Consider the following 24,220-nt stretch of genomic DNA (forward strand, 5'->3'; position numbering starts at 1 on the left):
TAAATCAACTGTACATGTAGAAAATCATTAAAGATACCAGGATTATAATTTGTTACGCCAGACATGCGTTTGGTCTGTTGACATTTAGGCCAGATGATGCAGCTTTCAAGGAAATGTCGTCGTAGGTACTGTTAAAATATAAAATTAACAATTTACTGAAGCAAAATTTAACCCAATCTAAAGATATGAATTGTGACTTCCATATCTGATTTTTTAAAGGCAATTTCTGTCTTTATTGCTGACGGGTGACGACATATTGAGCGCATTATTAATATATTCTTCGAGTTGCCTCGGTTCCTGGCCAACTCGGCTTTGCGTTGTAAATGAGCCTAAATTCAAATTTATTGTTTGATAACCTATTTAAATCTTTGATTACGTGGAAATCCGAATGAAAAACTTCGTTCTTTCATTTGCTATTTCAAAATAGCCATCGTAGAGCAGCGACAAATAACTACTGAAGTATTCAGAGAAGTCCAGTTTATCATATTTCCATTCTATCGCTTATTTTGTCATTAAGTATTAGTATCTGTAAGACAAGCTTTATTGTATAATGAGTTTAGTTGTCACAACTGATGCTTTTTAAAAAAAACTCAAATTATAGTTCATTTGATCCAGTACTTATATTTCTCTGAACATATTAAATGTGCAGATATTAATGAATTGATTAAGTCGAAGTTGCAGAGCTATCCTGCCTTATATACATTACATTTGAATAAAAAAGAGTGGAACTTTAAAGCATGTATTTTATTATGTATCAAGAAGATATCGTTAAATACGTCAACATCTTAGTATTAAAATTTATTGATTAATTTCCCTGTTTTCAGTCTTCAAATGCACTAAACGTTTTATTAATTCATATTGATGTTCTTTAAAATAATTTGTGGGATGCAATTTTATATTATATTGTAATAATGAACCAATACCGATATAATTTACAATATGTTTATGTTAAATACTTCTCAAGTTTGTTATTATATATTTAAATACCTCGGACAACAAACTATATACTCAAATTACAAGGTCAAAAAGGAGAACAGTTTAAAATCAAATTGTTTGTTTTGAAACAAAATCATCAGTGTGCAGCAGAGAACTGAAAATTGAATAAAAGAAATCCTCAATAAGGGAACAAGTGGATGTTATCGCAAATAGACAAACGTGTTTTATAGTTTAATTTCCTCACTATTTTGTTTTGTCAAAATGAAATAACAGTCATGAATATACGATATTTTTATATATTATGACTATGCGTACGTAACTGGGAATTCCCAAATTGTTTAGGCTTCCTGGAAGTAATTACACAACGCTGCATACTCAACAGTTCAAGTAAGTATTTTTTTTATTCAAGACATAAATGATGGGTATGGGGAGTTACATTAAACCAATTGTAGAAAAGGGTGTTAATAAGTGCATCAAGGATTTTTTTTTCATAAATTGAAAGGGATCGGTTCCAACTTAGGAGCGAACAAATTGTTGAATATTTGTATTGCATATACTTTTTGACTTCGCCTTCTTTTTTCAAATTATGTCGGTGCGTCCCACGTTGTTTTTGAAAATCCTTGATCCACCAATGACTTAATGCTCCATAATCCTTCTTAAGTAACAAAACCAACGCTACGACCGAGCTTACGGGTGGGAGATATCCTAAGTTTAGGAGTGTTATTTTTTCCATATGATAGTAAGTCAAACATCATAAACTAGATAAATTCGACCCAAAACTCGAACGCTGTATGTACAAGAACCGATTTAATATGCTTCCCCTAAAGTAATGGTCTTAGCAAACAGACCCTTGGAACAGTTATAGTATTGGTATCTAGGTAAAACCATTTGTTTTTTTGTTAAAAAAAAAAAACCACTATGAGATTGTCTTATTCAGGACAGCCTTTAACTGTTTTAGCTAGTTTAGTCGAAAACTTGATCCTTGGTACACAATAAACATGTTCTAGACAATGCATATTTTAAAGTTTTTCTTGTCGTATAGCACACCAATGGGTCTCAGGATTGATCAAATGAAAGACCGACCGTAGGGAGGTCTTTTTTGGGCAACCCTGACACCACGAGATGTGTTTTACGACAAGAAAAACCTTAGCATGTGCATGATCTTACTTATATACCGTCAAAAGTATTATTTTCTGCAAAGATTTTCAGGAATTTTATCCTATTTTATCGATCACATTAAAGTGAGATATTCTTTTCCTAAGCGTTTAGGTATTAAACACGCCCTACGGCTCATTTTTATGAAAAATACAAGTCAATTTGTAAGTAATTTATCATATGAGCTATATAAAGCAATGCTACTTTTTTTTTCTCTTGTTACACACGACATCTTTATCACGGAAAAGTAAATATTCTTTCAACAATTTTTAACGAATTTTTCAGAGTATTTGTTTTCTCTCTTATGCTTGGCAATATATTTTCCTTCTTCAAAAAATGAGAATCATGATCAAGTATTATACCACCTCTTTTGAAGAACTTGGCTGTTTCCCTATAGAAAATAGGAATATTTTGTCATTTAATAGAGTAAATGGTATTTATTTCAGCCTAATAAACGAAGGAAAGGATTGTTTCTTCCTAAACTTTAAAGATAGAAAATTATACAGTAAAACCCCAATTGACAACAACACACGCATTATATGTTTAAGTACTCTGTAGTTTGCATTTTAATCAAGGTAAATAATAACCCGACGCAGGTCATTATTTTATGCCTTGAAGCTTATTTTATTGAAACTTGGTATCGTCCAGGTTGTTTCTTCAAAAGAATGACCTGTCTTTTTCAAAAGAAATAACTCCATATAAGTATATAATTTTATGTAATTGATAAGTGTAGTATACACCTGTATTTTATAATTCTCTGTTTTCAGTGTCTTTTCATATTTATACATTCTACTGGCAAAGTTATTGACCATTAACCGTACGTAGTTTAGATAAAGAAATGATCTATATAATATACAACATAAGTTTTATAACTGATTACTAGTATCTAAGTTCCATGTTTCCGTAATCAACAAATTAAAGCACTTAACGATTTCATAAATCATGATGCAATTCTAAATTAAATTTGTTTGTGGAAAGACTTAGGGTGTACTAGTGATCGTGAAATAAATCTTCTATAATATCGACTCAAACAATAATTTTATGTTTAATACTTCTCAAATTATAAGAGAAAGTAGATACCCATGAGAAGAAAATATTTGAACATTTCAAAATCACCTCGTAAAATAGGATAGGATTTAGCTGAATAGAGTGTGCTTTATATCTATTTGATTAAACACATACACATAGTTATTCGATATCATCGGATCAACTGTGTGAAAGCAAAATGCATCTAGGCTAGAAGTTGATAAAGGAAAGCCGTCAATTATGCGTGTATATTTATTTACTAAATCATGCGTGTTTTATCAAGACATGATTTTTTAAATTAATTTCCTCACTTTATTTTATTCTATTGTTAAGATGCAATAATGATCATGAATATAAGATGATTTGCCTAAGTGTTTGTTAGTTAGACTTCCTAAAATGTTTTGTTTCTCGGAAGTAATTACACAATGCTGCAAACAAATGACGAAATATCATCTGTTCAAGTAAGTTATTTCTGTTTTTAAAAACGTGAAGGAGTGATATCTTGAAAGACCTCTAAATAATTTATTCATTAGCTTTGTAGAATGCGGGGATGGAAACCTCATTTAAAAAATACAATATTTTTCAACCAAGAACTAATCAAAATATATGTATGAACAGCATTAAACTAAGACGACAGTACTTAACCGATGTTCAAATCTCGTAAATCGATTAAAAAGAAACAAATTATGGTAACAAACAAAAACAGGGGGACTCGGCATGGTTTCAGACTAATTGACTGCGTATTGGTCAATATTATGTTTTTATAGATAAACCCGTATCTCAGATGATAAAAATTTATTAAAGACACTAGACTTATAATTTTGTAAACCAGACGTGCAATTCGTCTACTAAAGACTAATCAGTGACGCTCGTATCAAAAGCATTTTGAGGGCCAAATCTATTACAAAGTTGAAGAGCACGGAAAACTGAAAATTCCAAAAAGTAGTTCAAAATGAGGCTATGCCAGATATACCTGTAAGTGATAGGTTAACTATATGTGATGTGAGAAATGATTACAAGGTGTACATAAACGGTGTACATTCCTATCACTAGTAAATGAAATTTCGTCTTAAACGGCCATTCTGATCTTAACAACACCTTAAAAGTCTGAACAATAAATTATATTCATGCTCATTCTTTAAGTATTTTTTCAGACTTATTGACGGTGGTAACTTCAGTACTGTTTAGACAATTCGCTTGCAGTTAATTCAGTTCTGTCAGAAGTAGACAATTGAAAATGACGTAATAATTAATTGTTTTCCCGGGAAAATACAACATTCATGATAACAAATGATTCTCGTGACAACGTCACAACAATACATAGAAAAACAAACGAAATATTTAATATAACTTGTCGTTTTATGGTTGTAGCATAAAAATGTAATTATAAGATTTGAATTCTTCATGTTGTAATTTTATAGGATTGTAAAAAAGTTGATCTGCAAAATGGATGAGTATAAAGGGTAGGAATTCTGACTGCCTCTTAAAATTTAGGACATTTTTGTTAGAGCCAAAATTTTGCTTTGAAACAAGTCACCTAAGTAGCCCTCAGAGAGTTGTTCTAATGATTATTTAACTACAAGGTACATTGCACTTTCCTTACATGAGCAATCGGATCTAATGTACCCGTTCTAAACAGACGTGGATGTGTATTTATACATCTCGCTCTTCCAAACATATGTCCTACTTTATAGGGTTTAACAAACGGATGGGATAATAAGGATAATCATATTTATATACCCAAGTATTGTGGTCTCCCATGAAATAGATTAGGTCTTATTATATAACGAAGATGAGAAAACTGTTTCAACAGCTTTTGTTTGATTGAACGTTTAGTATAATTAAATTGTAATAAGTATTACCAATCCCAAATGTTTTAGTAATGGGTTTTAGATAATAGGATTAAAATTTTGTATGCCAAACGCGCGTTTCGTGTACAAAAGACTCATCAGGAACGCTCGAATCAAAAAAGTTTAAAAAGCAAAATAATTACGAAGATGAAGAGCACTGAGGACCCAAAATTCCAACAAGAACAAATATTGCTAAGGTAATCTATACCTGCGATATAAATGACTTGACGCATTCAATCTATCTTAAATAAAATGGAGTTAGACACTGCATTGGAGTGATACACCATCTCTAAATATTTATTGAATCACTGTATCATTTGTTTGCCTATGAAAATATCTGTTCTGCAAATCGTAAAAATGTTTAAAGGGAGGAGCTTGCTTGTACTTTAACTTCCACACAGGATCGAACGACGTACCATAAAATAACTTGCATTTTTAGCAAGTTACAGTATAGGAAGGTACTATTTCCCCCGATAGTGCGTCCTATTGAAAATGACGAAGAAATATTCCACATGTACACATTCTTTCGATTTAATCTCTCTTCTAAACCTAAATCTGCAAAACAAATATCAAAGTTTAACATAACTTAATAATCATATAAACATACGTTTGAAAACTTACATTTTCTCAAAATGTTTGAAATTTACGAGAAAAAAAAAGCAATGATAATTTTTCATAATTACATCATTTATCGATTATTTTAAAACAAGAGACTGCCAAACTACAGCAAACCCGGATAAATTCTCAAAATCAAACCTGACATTTCAAAATGGCGATTCAAGATTTTGACAAGGAGCTTTATTATCAAACAGGTGGTGACTATTTCCGCATAATGTCTTCCACTAAGTACGGGATTAGATCCCGAAAGTAGTTGAAACCTAGTGAAATGAACAACAATTTCCCCACTATATGTTCATATACGAAACACATTAAAATGTCAATGATTAGAATTGCTGCGGTAGACTTTTTTTGCGAAAAATAATCTAAAATTGTACATGTTGTAGTAAAATTTTCATGGAAGGATTGATCGATTGAATTTTGCATAAACGCCTATTGGAAATATTATGTATTATATTCGAGACAAATACTTCGTCAACCAAACTTGATTCATGCGAAAAATAGTGTAACGTGTTTGAGTTCTATGCCATAAAATATTCTTACCTTTAGAGACTATTTTAACTACATGTATGTGTAGATCTTTCGGTAAAGGAAAAAATCCAAAACCTTTTTGCGCTTGGACTTCGGGAAAAGCGCCATGAATATGTATAATATGACAAAAACATTTACCATGGAAATCTCATATAACTCCTAAATTGTACTGTAAAATAACTAACTGATTTTCACTACTTTCTTTTTTTTTTTATGTTTTAGAAAATTCAGCATTTCCGTCGATAAAATTGGTTAATTTCACGTGCAGTTAAAAACATTAAAAAACAGTATTCATTCAATTTGTCCAAGGTTGAAGTTCATATCTATTCTATGTTTTCATGATCCGATTTCAGAGTCATTAAATGAACTTTTCTATAAGGTCAGCAATAATAATGGGTGTATGAAGGAACAAACTGAAATTATACAATTTGTGGCAAAATGTTTTTGATCGTCCGTTAAATGAAGATGAAAAGAAATGGATTTGGAGCAATGTCGACGTCTGAAAGACGTACATCCAGATTCAAATATAATTGAACTGAAATTTGCTATAACATCAAAGGTCTGCAGATCACTTGATGGAAATCCAGAGACATGCAACTGGAAAGAGTTTTTAGTAAAAGCTTCAGAATTTAGACCAATTTATAATATAAGGTAAGATACTTTGTAAAACATTAATTTTACATTTTGAACAAAATGATAACAATACTGGTACATCACTAAGGTATGATTATAATATCAGTGTGGGAGAAATGATATTGACTACAATGGGTACGTTCTAGACCAAACGTTTAGAAGCACACTACAACAAATACAACATAAATATATATGAACATTAAGATACTGCTAATAACATGCACGGTGACGATGTTCTTGAATTAGGGAAAGACATATTTTAAGACGTGTTGAGGTTTTGAGGTTCATATTTTTTTTGGGAGAGGGATATAAAAATCTCATACCTTTCAATCAATGGAATATCAAGATACACATTATAAAACAATTTAAAAAGATTGATAATATCATGCTTTCTGTAAATGGTTTGTTGAACTAGCAACCTGACAAACCTGATGCAATACCATCAAGTTTTTTCTAGCCAGATTTTCGAATGCTCGCAAATTTTGTACATGTCAGATATAGTTATTAATTTTTCCGAGGAAACGACAGATAGTGGTTAAAGTTTCAAGCATAACTTGGTCCCGGTAAATCTTTATTTACATTTTTATTTTTATAAATATTGAGGGACATAGCTAGCAATAGGAAGATGGCACTTTACAAAAAGTTTACAGTAAAATTGTATTCTTACAAAAAACGTTTTTATCGGAATACAAGTATCATTATTTCAAATGATATAGAAAATGCAATTTACTTGGTGATGTCGCTGCTTTTTGTACCTAAAAAATAACCGAGAGTTATATCGAAAATCTTTGTCACAATAAGAACGAAGACGCTACATCTAAGTATACGGAAAGCAAAATATGGCTTTGCATGAGCAAAAGAAATCATAAAATTGAGAGGGATAGGGTTATAACTGGAAGAAGAAGATAAAACCATATTTTCGTATCTTTTAATCGATTTAGAAAATTCAAGTCTTAACATTCTTGGATTGCTGAGTGGAGACCCCTTTGTTGATAAATTATTCAATACTTTACACTCTGTAACTGATTTCACCATCAATAGCTATCTGTAATTTGTAGATTAGTGGGTGCTTTTTTTCTTTGACTTATCTTCAGGAGAAAATATTTTATATAAATCTAGTAAACTTGTAGAAAAGTATGAAATTTTATATACAGGTCTTGATCGATTTGTTCAGAATCAGATTTGATTACTAGTAGTTAATCTTAGTTTTAAAAGAATGCAAATTCAACATATACATCATGCGTTGGCAGAGAATGTCGTTGTTGTTTATTTCAGAGGGGATGGAGTGAATATTATGGCATTTGACATGCGTTTGACTCCATATCTGAAATTATATATATATTTTTTTCAGTACTTTAGATGTTAATCATTTCGCAAGGAGCAATAGTCCTAGTGAAACAATGCTATGGAGATTGGGCTCTTATGGAATGGTTGCTTTTGAACTAGTTCATTTACTTGACCAGTTACGGCTAGAAAGTTTACTGATGGACATCAAAGAATATGGTATGCAGTTTTTACTTCTGACCCAAAGTATCAGTTGTTGCTATCATTTGGTAAATTTTTTTTATCCGTCTTACATAAACTTTTCACTTTTTTACCTTCCTGAAACAGTTTATCAGTTTTCAATCAAACTTGAAGGCATGGTGTATGGAACGCTAACTTCAAATTGTCCTAATTTGCTTCTAATCGGATATAATATGGCCGCCAGAGGCGATCTTTGATTTTAATGACCAATTTGCTAAATTCTTATCTGAAATTGCATCGCGAAACTGTTTTGAAACATACAATGTACTTAAGTAATAGATTGAGGGTTGAAACATGGTTGCATTAGTTCACTTAATTCCCCTTTAAAACCCAATAGAAAATAACTTTGTTCTTCTTCTTTTTAACTACATTGCACATTTGCAATATAGGAAGGACATTGGATGAAAGATCCCTTAAAAATGAATCCTCATTTGGTTCGGCTCGAATGAAAACATGGCCACCAGAGCTAATCTTTGATTATGATTGGCAATTTTAAAAATTCTTCTCCTCAAAGTACAATGCAATTTGTTTTGAAACTGTATATGCGATTGTTGATCGAAACACCCTCTACAAAAGATTGATCCTTATTCAAAATTGAAATTTTGTGGCATAGGTGACACATGTACCTGTTTTCCATTAAAACCCTATGGAAATATATTTTCATCTTCTGTAATGAATTTACTTGGCAAAGTATAACTTTACTTTGTAGAAATATAATATCTCTGTTATAAACGTTGGTTCCGATGGGATAAAAGCAAAATTTTCTCCTCTGAAAATGCATGGAGCCTCTTGTTATATTTCTAAATTAATAAAAGTAAAAAATTTACTGAAAGTATTGAAATAACATACCACTACAGTTACTTACATCTACATATAGGCTACTAGTCACAAAAATACGTACGGGGTTCCGCGGAACCCTGTGTCTCGCTGCTGTCAGTGTATAAGTGTAATGTTGACTTAAAAAGTGATTCCATTTATCAGTAAAATACAGAATTTAAAAAACAATATTCTTGGTCTTGAAGATTTGCTTCTGTCCAAGTTTCATAACTATCTAACTATCAAATTTAACATGTGTCTAAACTGTCTGTGAATGTTAACTGTAAAAAAACTAAGTCCATCTATCAGAAAAATACTAAAAATGAAAAAAATATATTTGAAAGGTTTGCTTCAGAGATTATCTCTTAATCATTAAAAACCTTCAAAATTTCATACAACTCTATGAAGGTTTGACAAAATAATCGATGTGTAACAAACTTTAACCCCAGACTGTATCTACTTGTTAACTTAAAAAAAACTAAGTCCATTTATCAGTAAAATACGGAAAAATTAAAATAAATATTTTCAAAACTTTTTTTTGGATACTGTCTTTTGGTCATAAACAAGCTTCTGTCCAAATTTCATAAATTTCCATGAAGGTTTGACAAAGTTATTGATGGCTGAAAAACTTTAACCACAAACTGAACCTAAATGTTGACGCCGCCGACGCCGACGACGGAATCTAGGATCGCTATGTATCGCACTACAAACTGCTCAGAGTTTGAAAAGACCATATTTTGTGCTCGGCCAGTAAGGTCGAGCACAGATTTTACTTGATAAGACTCGACATTATCTCGACAGTACTTAACTGTACTATAACCAGTATATTTTAGATGCAAGTATGTTAAAATGTGGAATTCAAATAATTCTTATAATTCAGTATTAGTTAAAGATATTTAGCACTAGCTTAAGAAATAATTTACTTGATAAATAATTAATATAAATCTTCACAATTTTAGATAAGTGTAAAGCAAATTATTATGTAATCCCCTGAGGGTTAAATGACAATAGAGAATTAAGGATTAGAGAAGTGTTATATATACAAAAGGGATTTCTTACTTTTTAAGATAATTTAGGTTATGTCACAAAGACTTGATATTTGGGAAAATAGATAAACTAGCATTATTATGTAAAGTAAATGTATTGAGTATTAATTTTATGTAAATTGAATAATGAAAAACAATATATATTTAGTTGACCATGTAGTTTGGGACAGTTGTGTTTGACACTTGTGTTTTAGACTTTGATTTAGACAGTTGTATTGGATTGATATTAGACATGCTGTTTTATTATCATTATCATGTCTCATGAACTTATATGCTATTGTGATTGCTGAATACTGTATGCTGAATTAATAAACATTTATATATAGAACTTGAATCTGTGTTACGTTAACATGTATTCATATGAAAGATACCAGCTAGTTCCCCCAACCTAGCAAGATGAGTAACAAGGTTAGGAACGAGCAGAGTACTGGCCTTGGTTATAGTACTTACCTGTTCTCGACTTTGGTCTCGACTTTACTTAATAAGTCTGATTCAGTACTTGATAATCTTGGTATAGTCTGAAATGGTCTCGACAAATGCTCGACCAGTCTCGACTCAGTCTCGACCAGTCTTGACTCAGTTTCGACCTGTCTCGACCAGTCTTGACCTTTAAATTTAGTCTAGACTGGTCTGAATCAGCCCATCTAACTCAATTATATATTGATCCTACAAAATTCCAGGTTTTTCGGTAGTTTGGTTCAATGCTGTCTTAATAGGATTTAATTAATAGGTAAAAAGAAGCTAGAATTTTCAGTTTTGATTAAATTCAGATCAATAAGTCACTTTTAATTATTTCTATAACTTTTCCAAGTTGATTTGGAATAGTTAAATAAATTTAAAAGTGACTGTCTGAATTTAGTCCAAACTGAAAATTCTAGCTTTTTTACCTATTAATTTAATCCTTAAATTTGACAGCAATAAATCAAACTACCAAACAACCTGGCATTCTCTAAGCTCAATGTATAATTGCAATAGCTGTAGAGTTTTATGAAAATCCAAGTTGATTTGAAAAAGTTATAGAAATAATTAAAGGTGATTATCTAATTTTAATCAAAACTGAAAATTCTAGCTTTTGTTTACCTATTAATTAAATCCTTTAATGTGACAGCAATGAACCAAACTACGAAATAACCTGGAATTTTGTAAGATCAATATATAATTGAGGTAGATGGGCTGATTCAGACCAGTCTAGACTAAATTTAAAGGTCAAGACTGGTCGAGACTGAGTCAAGACTAGTCGAGACAGGTCGAAACTGAGTCGAGACCATTTCAGACTATACCAAGATTATTAAGTACTGAATCGGACTTATTAAGTAAAGTCGAGACCAAAGTCGAGAACAGGTAAGTACAGTTAAGTACTGTCGAGATTATGTCTATGCTCGACCAGTACAAAATATGGTCTTTTCAGACTCTGAGCAGTTTGTAATGTCGCTTTCGGGAAAAAAGGTTAATATGATTCGGATAATGGACTTTCAATGTACGTTTACCACATATATCAAAGTCTTATCTATGCCCACAGAAAGGATGCAGGAAAGTTCATTCCAATTTCAAAGTTGTAATATTCATTATGATTAATTTCAGAACCTATTGTCATAATTAAGCAACCACCATCGCATAAAAGCATTAATGAAGGAACAGCATTACATCTACACACAGAAGGGAAAGGATTTCCTTATCCAAGATATCAGTGGTTTAAATCTATCAGCGGTAAATGGGAGAAACTACGAGCTGAAACCAATCATATTTTCAAAATAGTTAATGCAAGGTACATTTTTGCCTTTTTTATGTTATACTTTCATATGTGAAATATCGCTTACACATATCTTTATCTATTTCTACACTCTTATTGAAAATCAAACTCATCAAAGATACCAGGTTTATAGTTTGCTACGCCAGACGTACGTCTACATAAGATTCATCAGTGGATCTCGAATCAAAACAGTTGGAAGACCAAATCAAACAACGAAGAGCATTACAAACCGAAAATTTCGGAAAAAAAACGGTTATACCAATCTATGCATGGAGGTAGAAGAATTTTAGTGTTTCGAATTAATCATTATTTTATCAACAGTAAATTTACAGAAAAGGAACATATCAATAATATTTCATACCAAAACAAAAATATCGACAACTGGGGTGACGATACCATCGAGGACGACACTTTATTTTCAACCAAGTCTGAAAATGAAAATTGGATCAAAAGTTAACATCAGCAATATTTTGGCCAAGTTCGAAAATCAAAGTTGATCGTTGTTTGACGGGAAGGTATGCACCATTGAAAGGTACTAAGTAAGGAAAATATTTTTTTGTGAGGTTAGGAACTTCCTCAGGCAAAGTTGAACTTAGATGAATTTGGCTCTTCTATTTAGCTCTCTTTGGTCATAAACTACTTATGTATTCAAATATTTATACCTATTGGTTATTAAATTATTGGGTTTAAGCGACCCTGAAAAAGGTAAATCTAGAAAAGCGCTTCGGACGCATGAAGTTCACCAAGCGTTATTTTGATTAACATTTTTTATTTATGTTTGATGAAATTTTGTCAAAGGTTTACATCAGCTATATTGCATAAAATGTATGAAAATCTCTGGGCACTGATCGTTTCGTATGATCTATGCCCTTTTAAAATATAAGTTATTTATAACATTCAGGTATATATAGGCAGCTGACATTGGCAACTACTCTGTAACAATATACCTTGTCCATATGGTCCCTTAGGCTCGCTTTACTAAATACAAATTTATGTTAAATATGTGTTATGATTAAGTTGTCAAATATTTTACAATAACAAATATTTAGTGTATGCATTGCATTTCAATTTCAGACAACCAGATGCTGGCATATACTGTTGTAGGCTTCATAATGGCAATCATCGGCATCAAGTTATTTTCTCATCTCGAACTTCGGTATCGGTGATACCACCTATGCAAGGTATGTTTAACGATTAAGAAAACTTAGCTGCTGGTGTTCAGTGCGATAGGAACAATCGCAATAAAGATGTTATGTTAATGTTCAATGAACAGAATCGAGACCACCTCTATGTAAGAAAAGCAGACTAAGTCAATAATCTACAAATTCTAAGGTGATGACCTATTTTCAAAGACGAGAGAAAATGCCAATAATAAACTGACTTAAATATTTCTTTTGTCCCAAGAATGAAGGCTTTTCATGAATTTCATTAATTAGAATTGTGATTTGTTTATTAAGATCTTAAGATATCGCTCTTAAATTTGCTTATCTAAACGCAGACTGACTAAAAGCTGGTGACTGTGTCCTTTGTCGAAGACTGGATTTTGACCTCTACATGTCTAGTGTTGCGTTTTAAATGGTCTGTAGTACAGACTTTTAACAACGTCCCCTTTTTGTCATTGTTTTATAACATTTATATAAAAAGCTAATTTTCCTTTTTCTACATCTCAATGAACAAACAACTGAACTTCCTCTTACTATGAATTTTTTATATTTTTTTCATTTCCTTAAGAGTTTATACGGATGTCGGTAACATGACGACAAAAGACGCATTGAATGCTATGCATGATTTGAAGATAGTAAATTGAAAAAAAACCATTCAAACAACTTGACCATGCAAGCAGTTGGCTTATTCATACTCTAACATAAAAAAGTGATGCAAGCAAAAGGAAATTATTTTTATAATTATTTAAACAACAGGCAGGAAGTGTTCATGAGTATATAGTGCGTTGGAATTAAATAATAAATTCAAAATCAAATTAAGAAAAAAAAAAATCTATATGTTGCAGCTAGATGTATATGTCATCCCTTTCTCACTATATGGGAATGACATGACACATTTGTCCCTATAGTAAATCTCATTTTAACTGCTTATCAATCCATCGAAAACAAACGTATGCTTCTTTTATTATCACAACAGCTATTCAATTGTCATTAACACTACTGTACTCATCGCGAAACAAAATGATAATCTCTTGACCGAGAGGAATTCCTGTGACCTTTCAATTAAATTGTATATAATTTTTTCACTCCATTACCTGCTATTGTCTTTCTTAATATATTTTAGTGTGAGACTTACTGGTCAACAGTTTTAATACTTGAGCAAGGACTTGTATACTATATATCGATAGTGATACACTTTGAATTAAAAGACATGATTAACAAATCTGTTGTTTTTCAAACTGATCAATCACTAAACAAAATCATTAATAATTTTATTTTTTGCAAAGGAGTACCATTAGAACGAATAGTGATAAGCTACACATGAAAACTCATTGCTTTTACTACCCGAAAAAACGAAAAGATTCACAACAAAGCTTGATTACAATACAGTAGTTTTGCAACTACGTCGCAACTATTAGGTACCTTTCTTTATTATCAGAAATCTAGAAACGTACCACGCTGGCCCGTGTGTTCACTACGACTAACTTCGTCGGAATGATTAGCAAATGTATTCTTATCTACACGTGTATCTATCAGACAAGTAAAACACAAAGTGAAAATATCGAACATGAAGTAATTAAATATTACGATGTCAAAAGAGAAAAGGAAGGTTTTGGTTGTTTTGATATCTCGAAAGCGTTTAACAATGATTTTTCATTCAACTTTTTGACAATGAATGAACCAATTTTTAGATTCAAGATGACTTAAATTCTTTCACTATAACACTTATCTAAATTTGTAGAAGAAAGGGATGTTATTTTGTATGATGTTCGTTCATTTCGCGACGGAGAGGAAAACACAGAAAGCACAGACACATCTGCAAAGAAAGCTATGCCTGAAAGTCCAAGATTTGAAGGTGAGTATTTAGGTCGAAAGACACAAAAAAGCAACATCCAAACAAATAAGAGAATCTGTTCAATTTGTAAAATTAAAATCAAAATTTAAAAAATAGATAAAACGCGAACCCTTTATAAGTCATATAAAGTTCAAATTTAACCCTTTATCCAGTTCCTGTTATGTTTTGTTTTAGATAGATATGCTTATCAAGTTATAAGAACCATATTTTTCTTTCATACTCTTTTCCTCATAAATTAAAGTCATCATTGAGTATAAGTTTCAGTAAAATTCAAATTTTAGTATTCAGAAGTTCAAAGAAATTTGCATTGATTTCTACATCAGAAGGACGACATGTGTTTAAAAAAAACCCAGGAAAGACTAAAATGACCAATTCGCAAGTTCTAATGTCACTATCACGAATCGGTAGGATTTTATTTACAGCTTCTACTAGAGATATGTTAACTCTGTCATGTTCGAGATTTTTACTTCTCCAAAATTGTTTGCGTTCGCTTGATGTTCTGTCGGTAACATTTTATGTACGAATTTTGATTTTGACTTAATTACCATACTTATTCTATAATAATAGAGTTATTCAGCTACAATAATTCATCTTATCGTCATATAAAAACTGTGTAGTCATATTAGTTTTCAAATTACAGCAAGAACAAAGGTAGCACTTCTCATTGGTAATGCCGACTACCTAGCAGACAAGCCATTGTTTGATGTACCACTGGCAGACGTAAGGTTAATGAAGTCAACATTTGAAGATCTTGGCTTCCAGGTATTTTCTTATTTAGATTTAACCAAGACGGAAATGAAATCAACAATAGATTGGTTCATTGATGTTGTAAAAAAAATGGGAAAAGATGTGTATGTAGTATTTTGCTTTTTTGGTCATGGTTTTGAAGAATCAAGGAAATGCTATCTGGTGCCAACAGACGCTGCTCATGGATATACAACTAGTGACTGCATCTGTGCTGATGACGTTTTGTATAAATTTCAACGACATATTGATCCAGCTCTATTGGTTATGGCTTTAGACACATGCAGAATACGGTATGGAAATAAGCTCAAGTATCAAATGTTTCTTCATTTTCGGCATAGCTTGCTTCGTTTCGAAAATTCAAGTAACGTACATTGAGATGCTGATTTTTGTTAAAGATAAATATCAGTCTGACATTGAACCTCTGAAATTAGCAAAAGCTAGTAGAATTAGTCATTTACTCAAAATTCTTTAGATATGCCTTTGAGATTTGTAGAAATATATTTCAAAATACATACATTTCGTGAACTATGACAAAGTATTTATATAGAGCCAAACAACAGAAATCTACCATTGAATACCGTATTTTAGTTTTATTGTATTTTCTTGATCTTTACAGATGTCGCATAGAAATGCTCTTTGTCTATTAATTTATTTTTTAGAAATTCTAATGAAAAATCAATTAGGCAGTTTGCTAAATCTCAGGCCTTTGATAGTCTAAATGAACCAGCAACAAATGGAAACACAGTTGTCCTATATTCTACGTAAGGTTTAGACGTGGTTAAGACATATTGTGCTGTCTGTTTATTTGTATGAACTAGAGGGTACACTGGGGTTTAAAAATACCGTCTGCGCTGAACTTTTTACATCCGACAGTAAACCTCGTGCTAGTGAGCGGCGAACGTTAAGCTGTTCGGGATGTATAAATATTGCAGCGACTGAAGACGTTAAATCGGATGCCTCGACGTGTAGGGAGAGTGTCACGCTATCTGAACGTAAAGGGAACATTGGAGTCATAATGATAGCACCTATTGAATATACGCCCAATATATCCAGTGGCATTTGAAATTGCCGCCCATTTTATTTATTAGACCTGAATATGCATGATATATATTTTCAAAGACATATAATATTCACATCAATTATTCGTTTTCATTTACGGACCAAATCATTTTTACATACAATGATGTATTTGGTCGCTCCAAGTTTCACTCATATTAGGCAAATCACTTACTCGCTAGACGTCGATCCTCATTTCTGCAGTATACTTTTTCAGAACTGCAGATAAATGTAGAAGTGTAAGCGTACCATTTTGACTTCGCCTCATGAACTGATACACCATATCCTATCCTTTTTTTTCATCTAATTGTTTTATTTTTAGTCCCCTACCTACTCTGTCTATCTGTCTGTCTGTCCATCCGTCAGTCCGGCAAATCAGTTTTTATACCATTTTTTTCTTCTTGCTTGAAGATATTTATTTGATATTTGGTATATAGTTTTATCATGACAAGTTTCAGATCAAGTTCCAATTTTGTTCCGGTCTGATGATTTTGTCTAGAGTTATGGTCCTTGGACTTGGAAAATTCACTCAAATAATCAGTTTTCAACACTTTTTTTCGTCATGCTCGAGGATATAGATTTGATATTTGTTATATAGTTTACACCATGACAAGTTATAGACCAAGTTAGCAATTTGTTTCAGTACAATGATTGTTTAACCGGTAGGGGACTATGTTTTGCCAAAAAAATCAATTAGACAGTTTGCTAAATCTCAGGCCTATGATAGTCTAAATGAACCAGCAACAAATGGAAACACGGTTGTCCTATATTCTACGTAAGGTTTAGACGTGGTTAAGACATATTGTGCTGTTTATTTATTTATATGAACAAGAGGGTACACTGGGGTTTAAAAATACTGTCTGCGCTGAACTTCTTACATCCGGCAGTAAACTTCGTGCTAGTGAGCGGCGAACGCTTAGCTGTTCGGGATGTATAAATATTGCAGCGACGTCATGTCGGACTGAAGACATTAAATCGGATGCCTCGACGTGTAGGGAGAGTTTCACGCTATCTGAACGTTAAGGAACCATTGCAGTCATAATGTTAGCACCTATTGAATATATACCCAATATATCCAGTGTCATTTGAAATTACCGCCAATTTTTATTTATTGTTTATTTATTTTAGACCTGAATTTGCACAATATATATTTTTAAAGACATATAATATTCACATCAAATGTTCGATTTCATTTATGGGACAAATCATTTTTACATACAAAGATGTATTTGGTCGCCCCAAAAAATGTAAAGCAACAAAAATACCGAACTCCATGGAAAATTCAAAATGGAAAGTCCCTTAACAATTGGCAAAATCACAAGCTCAAACACTTCAAACGAATGGAAAACAACTGTCATATTCCTGACTTGGTACAAGTTTCCAAGTTTCACTCATATTAGGCAAATGACTTACTCGCTAGACGTCGATCTGCATTTCTGCAGTATATTTTTTCAGAACTTCCGATAAAAGAGGGACGAAAGATACCAGAGGGACAGTCAAACTCATAGATCGAAAACAAACTGACAACGGCATGGCCAAAAATAAAAAGACAAACAGACAAATAGTACAGATGACACAACATAGAAAATTAAAGACTAAGCAACACGAACCCCACCAAAAACTGGGGGTGATCTCAGGTGCTCCGGAAGGGTAAGCAGATCCTGCTCCACATGTGGCACCCGTCGTGCTGCTTATGTTATTACAAATCCGGTAAATAGTCTAATTCGGTAGGTCACATTCGTGAAAAGGGAAGGGTATTGTAGTTACGACATAAGGAACATATCCGATATCATCTGTGAAACGGTTATTCCATAACGGTCAACCAACTCGTGATGGCGTCCGTAAAATTTACGAAGGGATGATTTCAACTTCACCATTTGGAACTTAGATAAATGTAGAAGTGCAAGGGTACAATTTTGACTTCGTCTCATGAACTGATTCACCATATTGTATCCTTTTTTTCAATCTAATTGTTTTATTTTTTAGTCCCCTACCGACGAAGTCGAAGAGGACTTTAGGTTTGCACTCTGTCTGTTTGTCCATCGGTCAGTCCGGCAAATCAGTTTTCCACACTTGTTTTCTTCGTGCTTGAAGATATTGATTGATTATTGGTATACAGTTTTATCATGACAAGTTTCAGATCAAGTTCCAAATTTGTTCCATTCTGATGATTTTGTCCACAGTTATGGTCCTTGGACTTAAAAAATTCACTCAAATAATCAGTTTTCCGCACTTTTTTTGTCATGCTTGAAGATACTGATTTGATAATTGGTATATAGTTTTCTCATGACAAATTACAGATCAAGTTTGAATATTGTTCCGGTCTGATGATTTTGTGCAGAGTTATGGTCCTTAGACTTGGAAAATTCACTCAAATAATCAATATTCAACACTTTTTTTTACACCATGACAATTTATAGATCAAGTTAGCATTTTGTTCCAATACAATGAATTTTAAAGCGGTAGGGGACTATGTATTGCCATGCAATACTCTCAGAATGCTTGTTATTTTTTATTTTTTTAGGAGTAGAGGAATGTCTGCATATCAGAACAATCAGAATGGATTTTTGGCAAAATTCTTTAATCAGAGAATAAAACAGAAAACCGATGTAACTAGTGTAATGCAAAATGTGTTGGAAGGTAACATTGTTATTTCATTCATATATTCTAGTTCTCATCGTATGTAGTCTTGAACGAAGATACATTTTTTTTTACAAAGACAACCGTTTTACAAAGAAAATAAAAATGTTAAAGATTTAAAAGACAACAAAATACAATACAACCCAACCCCCCAAAAAAACCAGTATACTTGTTCTCACGAACAAATAAACTACAAAAACAGATCACACAATCAAAAACAGTAAGAAATACAAACTCAGATATAAAGTTGGATGGATATTACAGCAATTGTAAACTACTACTGGTGAAAGATTAAGTATTTTTTCCAATACACTTTTTAACTAGATTGGTTTACTTTTCAGTTGTTTCAAAAATGTCGCTTTAACAATGCATATATATGTTATATAATTTATAGATATGGGAAAGGAAATGAAAAAATACAAAGAAAATCAGACACCACAGTTCACGTCATCACTTAACGAGCCAAGATCTTTTTATGACATAATTCGTCCTTGTAGTGAAATAACAAAAGCATATGACAACATAAATGCTGTTTTCTGTAAGTAACAAACAAGACATGACACCCTAAAACTTTTTCACGCGCTGGATACAATTTTCGAATTGTTTTTTCAACTTGTGTTTTGCTATCAACGTGTGCCAAATCCAATTCGTAACCACTAAAATTATCTTAGAAATGACGAACGTTGGTAATTAGAGATTAGGTCTTTCAATCGCTCCGTAAATTCACAGTATCACAGTATCACGGCTTTGTGTGTGCACTATTAGGTTTTAACAACAAAATAGCAAATTTGAAAAAAAACATGCTTAACCAAACCAAAAATTTTATTCGAAGTAAATATATCATTGTCTTTCAGCGATAAACATGAAACGATGGAATAACTCATGGATATATATAATATATAAAATTCTTGAACACTCATTTAAGTATATTTTAAACTACACGATTTCATGCTTTATCTATAAACACCTAACACAATAAGATTTGTTTTGTTATACATTTTTGTAAATCCTGAACCATTCATTACAGAGTTTAAAGACACAAAATTTGTGTTTGAATAATAGAAAAGGTAAATCAATTTTTCAATGCTTTAATTGAAAATTTCATCACGTCACATTTTTTAATTTATAATATAATTAAGATATGTTCTATACGTAGCACCTCCTCCTTCAAGAGAAGTATTTGTACCTGGTGCTAATATCAAGTTGTATATAGAATGCCAGGCAGACACCCTTAACATGATGACAGTTTATATCAACACTAGAACATTAAAAGAGTGTGACACTATTGCATTAGATGACATTGATATTTTTGTGGAAACCTTTTCACCAGTAAGTTTTAAATACATTTATTTGTCCAGAAGTAAGGGAATTTTTGAATGCTACAGTATCATGCTCCTGAACATAAATAGGTGCACATATATCCTGTTTGTTTCCATTTGTCATTGTTTATTAATGTTATATTTCTGTTGACAATTTATGATGTGCTTGCATGTTACGACAGTCCAGTGATACAAGGATTAAAGTTTTTGTTAAGTACAAGCTATCGATAGATAAATTTATCAGTTCAACATAAATTACAATGAACAGTAAGAAAAATTATGATAGATTAATGCTTCATCTGCTGGTGATCTCAGGTTCATGGTCCCTTAATTCTTGAAAGGAGAGTCTTGCGCACTGCAAATGGGGATAATTATACAACTAGAAATTGTCTAAGTACTATTTCTGGTTGAATGTCTGTCTACATCTATCCATCTAGTATATAGTGCTCTGATCCTTGCATAAGTGAAGCGAAACATTACGACTGTAAATCAATCTTTTATGAATCGTGCATTTTTACAATCATGCATATCAGGCAGAGATAATATCCATAATAAAGGCTTCAGATCCTTTGGTCTTTTAAACTTAAATATGTATGTATTTTGAGTTATCCTACTCTCTGTTCCCAGCGTTTAATTAGTTCGTTCTTATTTAAAAGTTTAATGTTATGCAGCGTTACTAAACCTTGTACGAATAAACTTTTATTTTATTCTATTCGCAATAAAGCCTGTATCAATATTTTGGTAGTCATTAGCTGTATACAAACGTTTATATAAAGCTTTTCAATGAATAAGTCATTTTTTTTATTGTTTTTCATTGATTTCTGAGTCTTATTTCAGAATTTTAAAATACACAGCATAGATATGGTCAGTGGAAGAGGAAAGTTTGAGATAAAAAATATTCAAAAACTTAGGGTAGGTATGATCAGTTGAACATATTTTAATGGTTAACGCATTCGTCATTATCAATGTTTAAAATTGCTTAAACACTAAGTGGAGTAGCAACTATTTAAACAATTAAATAAAGCTTTTTAACAATTATTTACTAAATAAATGACTCATATAAAAATAAGAATATGTGATATGATTGCCAACGAGACAACAATCCACCAGAGTGGGTAACTTTTTTTCCATAATACAGACATACTAGTTCAAAAATCTACAACTGAAGCCCAGTACTAATTGGTAGAGATTTATATCAGTTTGCTCTATCATTGATATTCATGCTCATTTTTCACACATTTAATTGCAGTATATTATCGTTACAAATGACAAATTCCGGAGCATAATAATATTACCATGTTTTAACTTCTAATTGCATGTCGGATGATTCATGTCCTGCATGCTATACTTTCTCTTATCGTTTGAAGTTTGATTCATTTAAACTATTTGCAATCCAATGTATCGTTTGTAACTTACAGGTTTGATGTAAATTCGATACACTAGACGATGTGAGCGTTGATTTTTAGAAGTGGATTAAGGTGACTTTTACCTGGCAAAATTTGAAAAATACATTTTTTTGAATTACATGTTCATGAAGTTAAATCCTTTTATTCATACCTATATAACATTGGTAACATTATCCGATGTAAAATACTTTTTTAAGATGTACAATTTCTTGTGGAGAGTTGTCTCATTGGCAATCATACCACATCTTCTTATTTCTAAATGTATAGCCTTTTTCTAAGATAGGCGTTTCTCTTGTTGGTTTTACTTAAAAATAATGAATTTATCAAGAGCCCAACATACTTTTATCAACTTGTTTTTTTTAAATGTAAACTGACAAGACTACCAAAAATACAATAAAACTGTCATCGCACAACTCACTGTTATCTTCAGTCAGTCCTATACTAGTCTAAGAATAAGTTATGGACAGACATTCCTTGTTTATAACTTTCTGTTGTTTTACCATTGAATGATTTTTTGCTTATAGCAAACCTTTGCATCATAGAATTCATTTGAACATTGTTAGTTTTTGATGGGTTCGTGTTGCTCAGTCTTTAGCTTTCTATGTTGTGTTTTGTGAAATGTTGTTTATCTGTTGTTCTTTTTTTTTTAGCCATGTCGTTGTCACATTTTTTTCGACTAATGCGTTTGAATGTCCCTTTGGTATCTTTCGTCTCTCTTTTTTAGAGAACGGATCTACGGTATAGTAACTGGAAAATAAATGAAGACAATGTATTGACCTGTAGATGATTGCCACCATTTTCTACATAAGAAAATGCCTGTACCAATTCAGGAATATGATACTTGTTTTCTATTCGTTTGAAGTGTTTGAACTATTGATTTTGCCATTTAATAAGGGACTTTCCGTTTTGAATTTTCCGTGGAGTTCAGTATTTTTGTTATTTTACTCCTTCCGTGGTAACGTATTGCACAAATTGATGTTCATAATTGTATCACTAAATTTACATTTCAGGATGATTTGTTGTTGAAGATCAATGTCAGGAATAAAAAAACTAACGATTTAATAGGGGATGTTGATATCAACCTGATGAAACCACTTATATCGACACTAGACCTATGGAGAAATAAATAAGGAGGATTAATTGTACAAAAACGACCTAAATCAAGAAATTGATTTCGTGGCTTCAAGATGATTTATTATTTTGCTCTTAACCTATCGTTTATATTTTGATATTCAAGATTTCATTCTCGTTTTTCATCGACTCCTTACTACTTTGAATTCAATTATGACATCGAAAATCTTAGTTGTTTCCTGGTTTAAGTGCTGTAAAAAGAAAATACACCAAGTCGAAAGAACAAACATTTTAGATGAACAGACAAACTGTCGAAGTCAGATTACCTTCAAAAGCATTATACTACTAGATCTCTGTGCATTAGTGTAATTTGTAATTTATTTGTATTTATATATGGTAAAGTCGTTTTTGTTGCTGCATTTGTACGGATTATGCATCGGTGAATACTTAATTATTGACAGTATTAAACTTTTGTATTTACTTCTACAGTGATCAGCTGTAATGTCATACTATGATAAATCAAATAAGATATGAACTATATATATTAAATTATATGATAATACTTTATCATGGCCATGGTAATGTCAGTTTGTTTTCTACTTATGATTATGAAAATCTCTTTGGTATCTTTTGCCTCTCTTTTGTTAGATATATTAATATTTTTACTCTCCGATTTAGGCAACAGTAGATTACCAATGTTCAAATCTCGTCCATCGATTAAGAAGACAAATCAAGGTAACAAACCGAAATTTAGGACATCGCAAAAAATCCAGAACTATCGAGACCGGATGAATCGATAGGGTAAGCATCTCCTCTCCCGTCGACGAGTGTCCTATATTTATCATTCGGACTGTCAGTCAGATCTTCAATGTCGTACGGTAAGTCAAGATGGTCTCGAGCAATTTTCCAAATTGTTATGAACAGTGCTAAAACCTACAAAAGGAGGGAAATTTCGTTATTTCGAAATTTGACAAAATATTTTTTAGATAGCAGTTTTTGTTTAAAATATTAAGAAATTTTGAGAAACATCTTTGGTGTTAAAATGTCAAAATAAAACAAATTGACAAGTCAATTATGT

At 31.8% G+C, this 24,220-nt stretch overlaps 1 protein-coding gene across 3 annotated transcripts; it reads left to right on the forward strand.

Annotated features, from left to right (window-relative positions):
- The first annotated feature begins 1,017 nt into the window (after positions 1-1,017).
- LOC127734109 (mucosa-associated lymphoid tissue lymphoma translocation protein 1 homolog) lies at positions 1,018-23,724 on the forward strand. Of its 3 annotated transcripts, none has more exons than XM_052243759.1 (13): positions 1,018-1,323; positions 6,339-6,767; positions 8,101-8,252; positions 11,717-11,900; positions 12,960-13,066; positions 14,790-14,903; positions 15,544-15,940; positions 16,310-16,411; positions 19,231-19,346; positions 19,741-19,884; positions 20,503-20,675; positions 21,503-21,577; positions 22,796-23,075. In XM_052243759.1, exons 2-13 carry the CDS (start codon positions 6,592-6,594, stop codon positions 22,856-22,858), a joined length of 1,803 nt encoding a protein of 600 aa, XP_052099719.1. In that variant the 5' UTR covers positions 1,018-1,323; positions 6,339-6,591; the 3' UTR covers positions 22,859-23,075. The 3 variants fall into 3 exon arrangements, with proteins under 3 accessions (XP_052099719.1, XP_052099717.1, XP_052099718.1); XM_052243757.1 differs by lacking the exon at positions 22,796-23,075 and adding an exon at positions 23,082-23,724 and having other exon boundaries at positions 1,021-1,323; XM_052243758.1 differs by lacking the exon at positions 22,796-23,075 and adding an exon at positions 23,082-23,724 and having other exon boundaries at positions 1,021-1,323; positions 6,470-6,767.
- Positions 23,725-24,220: the final 496 nt, after the last annotated feature.

This window comes from Mytilus californianus, unplaced genomic scaffold (genome assembly GCF_021869535.1).
Source record: "Mytilus californianus isolate M0D057914Y unplaced genomic scaffold, xbMytCali1.0.p SCAF_3, whole genome shotgun sequence".
In the NCBI taxonomy this organism is placed as follows: Eukaryota; Metazoa; Mollusca; class Bivalvia; order Mytilida; family Mytilidae; genus Mytilus; species Mytilus californianus.